Genomic DNA, 9,517 nt, shown 5'->3' on the forward strand with positions numbered 1-9,517 from the left:
CCACCATCCGAAAAGTATAAAGTCTTTTCTTTAGGAAAATCTTATTATATAGTGACTTAGCTTCGTATGTCTTTGTCAGAGTATCCCGGATAATTTTTGTTGTCTTTATCTCAGATATATTTGACAGTACTTCGTCTGCTATGGTCAAGTGTAATTGACAACATCATTATCATCATCTCATTCCACTTTTCATCGTTCGTCATTTCCCTCGGTTTATCTCCAATAGCCACCAAACACTTCTCCTATCTTAAAACTGTTTGTATATTTATTTTCCACAACATAAAATTTCTCCCGTTGAACTTTGTTATTTCATATCTGCCCGCCATTATGTCTACAATAATTTAGTAGACTAGACAAAACAATCTCGCCTAAATAAAAAAATCTAAAAAAAAAATTTATGATGTGGAAGATCACTTTAAGCTGCAACAACAAAACATCCTCAAAATTTTAAGAAATTATAAATCAAAGCTTTGATACCACTTGTTAGTCCCAGGCGCGGCATATTTGGATAATAATTTGAAAATAAAATTGGGCACCAAGATTTACGTGAAAAACCTCTAAAAATTATAAATGTAAAAACCACGGATAAGATGAAAAGAATTTCACTATAATATTTTATGGTGTACAACCACTCACTGTGTTTCCAAAAATAACACACATTCACTTAATACAAGAAAACTAATACATCACAAATATTATAGAACTAAACACTCAAATGCAATGAGATGATAGAAAAACTCGAATGAGATGAAAAATGAGGTGAATTGATGTATCTATTTATAGGCTTTCTTACTCGTCTTAACGCAAGAAACATCCGTTCAATTTCATCGTCTAAACATGGACATAAATTAAAATATGCTGCCTAATATAATAAATGTGCAGCCCTATTTTTTTTAACTTTGTGCAATTTTCTCACATGATTTACTGACGACTAACTTTACATAGTTCAATTGTATGAAATTGCATCAGCTTTGCTTAAGCGATTACCGAAGATCTACCTTTTTCCTTTCTCTGTTGCCAGCAACAGGTTGGTTGTCCTCGTTGATCTCTACTAGGCCGTGGAAGGCATGACTTAATAGTGATCATCAATATGATGTTTTTGTATCCAATTTTGTTCCATATGTTGTATATACGTATAAACGCACACGCCAAACCCAAAATATGGAAATATNGGTTTTTAATTTTGTAACTCAACAGCTGAAATTAGAGGAGTTATTTGACTTGAAATTTTCAGTTGCCACAAAGCACGGATCATAGCTACACATATGTTGCAGTAAATGTACATTCTAATAGGATAGATTTAAAATCAAGTGCATACTATAATTTCATCACACTCGTTTCGATACTTTTGAACTCAATGAATTTCAATCTTATTTTCTCTAGTTTTAAACTCATTTATATATCAACATAATGTATTTCAAATTCTAGATTGGGTCATTTGAATTCGTCTTTCAAATATTTCCCTTGTTCACTCTCTATCGGAACACAATCTTTTAAGAATTGACACGTGAACTAATGAAGTCATAATTTACCAACATTCTGCACTGTCCATATATCCAGCAAACAAAACCAAGAGATATGCAATATATCCAATGCTAAATATATGTACGTGACATTAGACTTTGCACGGGGAAAGCAGTTAGAAATTACAAAAATGTGAGGCCATAAAACACATCTGGTGCGCATTTGATGCGATGTGGGCACATCAATTGCAAAGTTCCCTATGCCTGAATATGCTAGCTAATCAAGATTGATTACGTCCTATCAAGAATCTGAAGTAGGCATGTTATAATAATGAGCCAATTGTATAGCTGTTCCATCTTCATGGACGCTATCTATCAATTCAAACTTCCTATAATTTGCTTTCAAGGTTTCATTCTGTTGGGCTGCGAGCTTCTCTTCCTCTTTCAGTTGTTCCTACATTATTATTATAAAACACATCATAAGCTGCAAATATATTTCATACAAGCAAATAATGAATTTATTCTTTCAATCAGAGAAAAAGGGAAGACTTTACCATCAGCAAGAATGATGCTTCTGCAGCATGAGTCTTAACAAGATTCTTGATTTTCTGAGCAACCTCAAAATTAGGATTTTTAGAATCTATCCACTGACATAGTATTCTCCTTCCTGGTTTTCTGGGACGATCACCAAACATCTCCAATTTAGCAGGCCGCGCTCTAACCGGCCTTGGCATTCCCAATATCATGAAAGGGTAAACTTCCATCTCCGCTATGATTTCTTCAGCCTGTTTTGGATTTTCCATTTCCACTAATGCAGCTTGTGGAACATTCTTGGGGTCGAGGTAGTTTGGAATGAAATGAACACTTAAAACATTACCAAACTGATTAAAAGCAGCTTTGACGACGGAGTCGGTTGCTGCTGGTGACATGTTATCAATGTATATAGTCCTTTTCACCTTTTCCAAGAAGGAAGCATAACTTTCTTCGGCATCCATGAGCAAACAATCAAATGCCCCTAAAAATTTCTCAATCAGAAGTACCCGAGAGAGAAATAATCTATTGTATGATAGTATTATATAAAAGTTATTATCTAAGTGGTGATGAGAGGAAGTCCAGCATCCTCATTTCTAAACCTTAAACAAAGTGGCACTATAATATACCCAAAATACTAGCCAAGTAATTTTTCTTTTAAAAAAACTTCTACGTGAATATACAATGTATTAAATTATACTTATTCTATTCTTGAAAATATAAAAAACAATGCATGATGTAAGCCCAACTTAATTCCCTTGAGCACCACTTTCCATGCCCTGCGCGAGACTTGAACCCAGCAAAGGGTGCGTGCCCGCAACTGGGTGGTGAATGCAAAGGATTCGTAAGAATAAGATCTTCTAGTAAATTCATTTCGAAATGGAATAAAAGAGGACGTAGGTCGTAGAGGATTATTATACCTTCGAGCCTCTATAAAAACCTTTATCCTTTAATTTTATGCACTTTTATTGTTATGCTAAAATTACCCTTGGATGCTCATTCACCCTTGTAACCAGATTTTGTTCAAGTATCCCGCAATTTGATCGTTTAAACAGGATCCGGTTCACCTAGAATTATAGAGAGCCTAAACCAGCTCCGTCACACGTATCAAATATCCATAACGGCTAATTCACCCCTCCGGACAGACCATTTTTCATCTTAACAAGATCAATACAGATATCATTTTACTCATTCACTTCTCACGGCTAAATAATCCAACCAAGAAATTCAATCAAGAAAACACCAGAAATACCACCAAAAATAGAAAAACTCAGACCAAGCACAGTTAAAGTCGCACAAATTTCTCTCATTATAAATAACACTTTTCACCTGTAACAGGTACAAATATACGATAGTTTTCTGCGACATTCAAACTCAAATTTGAAAGCCAGCGAGTAAAAAAGATAATGTTATGAATAAAATAACTGAAATTACACAAAAAAAAATGTATGTAAATGATAACGAATACCTCGATGGAAAAGGTTAATTCGATCACCAAATCGTTTGGGATAATGTAATCTAGGGTTTCTAAGTGGAACGATTGGGGACAAAAACTTATTGCAGTAAAGCTGCTTCTATAATTGGGTACCGTGTCTGTATTTAATAATAAATTGGGCCTATGATGGGCCTAATGTTAATGTAATGGACAAATCAGAAAACGGGTCAAACCGTTACTATATTATTTTAAATGTAAATTTGTGAAAAATCTTTATGTACATCTTTGAAATAAAATTCATTAACTCATCACAATTTTTTAAGATTTAGTATCTGACAATGATATAATTTTAGTTTTAATTCTCTATAAACCCAAAGTTACAATTTTGTCCTTTTATTATTTAAAAAATATATATTTTTATTCACAAAAATTACACATGTTTTTTTTTATCTAAAATATCATTTAAAAAAAATTAATTTCTCAATTATCATGGAATAAGATTAAATACTTATTTTGACATACAAAGTACTTATTATGGGATTTTAGATATTTGATTTCGCTCTTTAAATACTCCAAATGTATAAAAAAAAATACCATATTTTCAAGTAATCACCGCAAATTCGATCATTGTTGGTCTTTTCATGAAAAATGCATTATAATAACTTATTCATGTCATTTTTTTTTTAAAAAAAACATTGTTCACCTCTCATCATGAAATAAGATTAGATATTTATTTTGACCTACAAATTACATATTTTGGAGTTCCAAATGCTTAATTTGGCTCTTTGAATACTACAAATGTGTACAAAAATACTGGATCTTCGAGTAATCACCATAAATTCTGTAATTGCTAGTCTTTGCATTGAAATTGCATTAGGATGACTTATTCATGTCATCTAATTTTTGAAAAAACACAGTTTCTCACTAATCATGGAATTAGAAAAAATATTTATTTTGACCGATAAAATACCTATTTTGGGGTTCTAGATAATTGATTTGGCTATCTGAATACTTCAAATGTGTAAAAAAATAATTGAGTTTAAATAATATTAAGTGACTTTTGATGGTGTCATTTGTGAATTTAAAATGTGATACCTAAATTGGTACAAAGAATATCTAATTAGAGTCTACAAATATATGATTTTACTCTCTAAATACTTATATCTAATTATTTGGGGATGTCAAAATATAGTTTGAAGTTAATAGTGAGTGGCACTGATGATGACATTCATGAAGTAAAAAATTTGATACCTAAATTAATACAAATAAGATATAATTTGAGTCCACAAATACTTGATTTTACCCTTTAAATACTCAAATTCGATTATTTATAGATGTCAAAATATATAGTTTGAAGTTAATATTGAGTGACCTTTGATGATTAGATTTGTGAATTAAAGATGTGGTACCTAAATTAGTACATATAGTACCTAATTCGATCCTACCTATACTTGATTTTACCATTTGAAGACTCAATTTTGATTATTTTGTCATATAAAAAAATATTTCAAGTAATATTGAGTGACTTTAGATGTGTCATTTGTGAAATTAAAATGTGATACCTAAATTGGTACATATAGTATTTAATTCGAGTGTACCAATACTTGATTTTACTCCCTAAATACTAAAATTCAATTAATTTTTTATGTCAAAATATATAGTTTAAAGGTAATATTGAGTGGTCTTTGATCATGTTATTCGTGAAGCAAAAATGTAATAACTAAATTAATACAAATAATACCTAATTCGAGTCATGAAATACTCGATTTTACCATTTAGAAACTCAAATTTGATTATTTGATGATGTCAAAAAATATAGTTTGAAATTAATATTTTTTATGGTGTTGAAGTAAAAATGTGATACATAAATTAGTATAAAGAAAACCTCATTCGAGTTACAAATAGTGATTTTACCTCATAAATACTCATATCCGATTATTTGAGATGTCAAATTAAACATTTTTAATCTCACATTTTAAGGTATCACATTTATAATTCACGGATGTCATTATCAAATAAGTAATATGTTACATTTTTAGGCATCACATTTTTAATTCACGAATGTAAAAAGAATATAAGTTTGAAGTTCATAGCTTTTGTTGGTGCCATTACCAAAGTCACTCGATAATATCCATGGAGTCGAATTAGGTACTATTAATATTAAATTAAGCATCACACTTTTACTTCACGAATGTCATTATCAAATGTCACTCAATATTAACTTCAAACTATTCATTTTGAAATCTCCAAATAATCGGATATGCGTATTTAAGGGTAAAATCAACTATTTGTAACTCGAATTTGGTTTTTCTTATACCAATTCAGGTATCACATTTTTACTTCACGAATGACACCATAGAAAATATTAACTTCAAACTATATTTTTTGAACATCATCAAATAATCAAATTTGAGTCTTTAAAGGGTACAATCAAGTATTTCGTTACTCGAATCATGTATTATTTGTATTAATTTAGGTATCACATTTTTATTTCACGAATATCATCATCAAAGACCACTCAATATTACCTTCAAAATATATATTTTGACATTAAAAATTAATTGAATTTTAGTATTTAGGGAGTAAAATCATGTATTGGTACACTCGAATTAGATACTATCTATACCAATTTAGGTATCACATTTTAACTTCACAAATGACACATCAAAAATCACTCAATATTACTTGAAACTATATATTTTTATATGCTAAAATAATCAAAATTGAGTCTTAAAATGATAAAATCATGTATATGTAGGATCGAATTAGGTATTATTTGTACCAATTTAGGTACCACATCTTTAATTTATAAATCTCATCATCAAAAGCCACTCAATATTAACTTCAAATTATATATTTTGACATCATCAAATAATCGAATTTGAGTATTTAAAGGATAAAATCAAGTATGTGGACTCGAATTATGTCTTATTTGTATTAATTTAGGTATCAAATTTTTACTTCATAAATGTCATTATCAAACTATATATTGACATCCCCAAATAATTGGATATGAGTATTTATGGAGTAAAAGCATGTATTTGTAGACTATAATTAGATACTCTTTGTATCAATTTAGGTATCACATTTTTACTTTATAAATGACGTCATCAAAAGCCACTTAATATTACTTGAAACTCAAGTATTTTCTTACACATTTGAAGTATTCAAATAGCCAAATCAAATATTTGGAACACCAAAATAGGTATTTTATCGGTCAAAATAAGTATTTTTTCTAATTCCATGATTAATGAGAAACTATGTTTTTTCAAAAATTAGATGATATGAATAAGTCATCTTAACACAATTTCAATGAAAAGACTAACAATTATAGAATTTATGGTGATTGCTCGAAAATCTAGTATTTTCTTACACATTTGAAGTATTCAAAGAGCCAAATTAAGCATTTGGAACTCCAAAATATGTATTTTGTAGGTCAAAATAATATCTAATTTTATTCCATGATGAGTGGTGAACTATGTTTTTTTTTTAAAAATAAAATGACATGAATAAGTTATCATAATGTATTTTTCATGAAAAGACCAACAATGACCGAATTTGTGGTGATTACTCGAAAATATAGTATTTTGTTATACATTTGGAGTATTCAAAGACCGGAATCAAATATCCGAAACCCCATAATGCGTACTTTGTATGTCAAAACAAGTATTTACTCTTATTCCATGATAATTGATAAATAAATTTTTTTAAAAATTATATTTTAGATGAAGAAGACATGTAATTTTTGTGGATAAAATTATATGTTTTTTTTTAAATAATAAAAGGGAGAAATTGTAATTTTGGATTTGTAGGGAGTTAAAACTAAAATTATATCATTGTCAGATATTAAATCTTAAAATTTTTTGGTGAGGTACTGAATTTTAACTCAAAGATTGTGCAGAGGAATTTTTCACAAATTTATCATTATTTTAATTTTACCCATCCGTACGTTTAATTAAGTTCATATTATAATTATTAGGGTATTTGAATAGGATATTGAATAAATGATGATATTGAAACGTCCACTATTCGTTTTTCTTAAAAAGTATTAATTGAAACACTAAGCATTTAAAATATTAATATTTTGCACCATTTAAAAATAAACCAACAAATTATTATTTGAAAATCCAAAATAAAGTAATTCAGAACATAAAATCGTAAATCGACAACCATACCTAATTTTGACATTTTCGAAAATAAACTTAACTCTAACATCCTCTCAAAACCTCACAAAATCATTATAAGTATTAAAATCTTAAAAGTAACTTAAATCATTAGCATAATTCATAAACATAAGTGCGGAAAAACTAGCGCCGGTCCTCGGGTTGTGTGCACCTTCAGTCCAGCTAGTTCAACCATCAAGTCCTCCATTAACATCAACATCAACATCATGCTCACCTGCATCGATCACACCTAGTGAGTCTAATGACTCAGCAACCCTTAACCATGATAATAAATAATATATATACATCCACATGCAACAGTGAAAATACTTTTACTTAAAATAACTTTTCATGAACATGCATAAACTTAAACATTTTTCCTTTCATCATATCATATCATATTCTCTTTTATCATATACGTATACTTTTTTCTTTTATTGAATTCGGATCGTTAATTGTGACTTTCGTATCAGCTGAAGGTCAGTGTAACCAGAGTACTGGGCAGCGGGGACATCAGCGACACTCTCACATGTCAACTGAGCCTTGGCCTTACATATCATTGTATCATCATAATCATCGTATTAGTCACAATTACTTCACCCTCTTCAACTTTTCATATTTTCATCACTTATAAAAATCATGCACATATAAATCATTTTTTTCTTTTAAACCAAGCATACAACATGTCTTTTAGCATTAACGTTTCATCATATAATTTTATAAACATTTAAAATAAACATATTAACATTATTTACAGCATTCAGGGTACTGTCAGGACGTCTAACATTTTTCAAGTGTAAAATGACTGTTTTGCCCCTGAAACCCTAACTNATAAATTTCTATATTTATCCTTAGACCTCGAAACGACATCCCAAATCATTCCAAACTTAACCTATTACCTTAAAGCACTCCCTTAAACATTCCTTAGGCTTAAAGTTTAGGCTTTCGATAATTTCCTCGATTCGTTTTTTAAACTTAGACGTACATCTCGATTTTGACTTGTATTGACTCGAAACTTAACCTAACTTTACCAAACTTGAACCAAAGATTAATAACACCTAAATAAACTATATTCAACCAAAACCAAGCCAATTAGGACCCTCGATCAAGCCTAGATCAGTTAATGAACCTTGCCCTTAAATTTTCGAAAACCCTAGTTGATCAAGCCATGCATCCATTCGTTCCTAGGCCCCAACCGTCGTGACCAGCCCCTAACCATCGACCCTAGGACCATGACCGTGCCCTAGAGACCCTGCTGGACCGAGCCTAAAAGACCTAGAACTCCTACTGACTTCAGCCCTATGTTCGAAAGAAACCCTAACTACTATGGCCTTGCAAGCTTCGGCTCTTGCCTTTATCCAACCAGACCAGCCCCTAGCTAACCTCCTTGAACGATGACTGAACCCTATGGACCCTACTGGACCAAGCTTGGGAAGCCTAAACCCGCATCCCCTCAAACCCAATCACCCGACGTGCGCGTCTCTCCCTACTCCATGCGATCCTCAAGCACTTCGAACCACCCCTTGTACAGCCACCCTAGGACCATCATCCAACCTTCGTAGAATTCCTAATCATGTCTTAACAGCAGCTAAGCCATGGCTCTCAAAGATAGATCTTCGTTCTGGATACCATCAGTTGAAAGTGAAAAAGTCCGATGTTCATAAGACTGCTTTTAGGACTCGTTATGGGCACTATGAGTTTATGGTCATGCCATTTGGGTTGACCAATGCGCCAACGATCTTCATGGATCTCATGAATCCCGTATTTCAGCCGTATCTAGATCAATTCGTGATCGTTTTTATTGATGTTATTTTGATATACTCAAAGAGCAAAGTGAAGCATAGTCTGCACTTGAGGACTCAAAGAGCAAAGTGAAGCATAGTCTGCACTTGAGGACAACACTGCAATTACTGCAAGATAGGAAG

General features: G+C 31.2%; 1 protein-coding gene across 3 annotated transcripts; it reads right to left on the reverse strand.

Annotated features, from left to right (window-relative positions):
• Positions 1 to 1,566: 1,566 nt before the first annotated feature.
• Positions 1,567 to 3,585, reverse strand: LOC140990995 (ASI1-immunoprecipitated protein 1-like). Of its 3 annotated transcripts, none has more exons than XM_073460897.1 (3): positions 3,463 to 3,585; positions 2,018 to 2,478; positions 1,567 to 1,917 (listed from the first exon to the last, which is right to left on the reverse strand). In XM_073460897.1, the coding sequence occupies exons 2-3, from the start codon at positions 2,456 to 2,458 to the stop codon at positions 1,765 to 1,767; spliced, it is 594 nt and encodes a 197-aa protein (XP_073316998.1). In that variant the 5' UTR covers positions 2,459 to 2,478; positions 3,463 to 3,585; the 3' UTR covers positions 1,567 to 1,764. The 3 variants fall into 3 exon arrangements, with proteins under 3 accessions (XP_073316998.1, XP_073316999.1, XP_073317000.1); XM_073460898.1 differs by having other exon boundaries at positions 2,018 to 3,151; positions 3,463 to 3,574; XM_073460899.1 differs by lacking the exon at positions 3,463 to 3,585 and adding an exon at positions 2,981 to 3,449 and having other exon boundaries at positions 2,018 to 2,814.
• Between the last annotated feature and the right edge of the window lie 5,932 nt (positions 3,586 to 9,517).

Source organism: Primulina huaijiensis, chromosome 13, assembly GCF_012295235.1.
Source record: "Primulina huaijiensis isolate GDHJ02 chromosome 13, ASM1229523v2, whole genome shotgun sequence".
In the NCBI taxonomy this organism is placed as follows: Eukaryota; Viridiplantae; Streptophyta; class Magnoliopsida; order Lamiales; family Gesneriaceae; genus Primulina; species Primulina huaijiensis.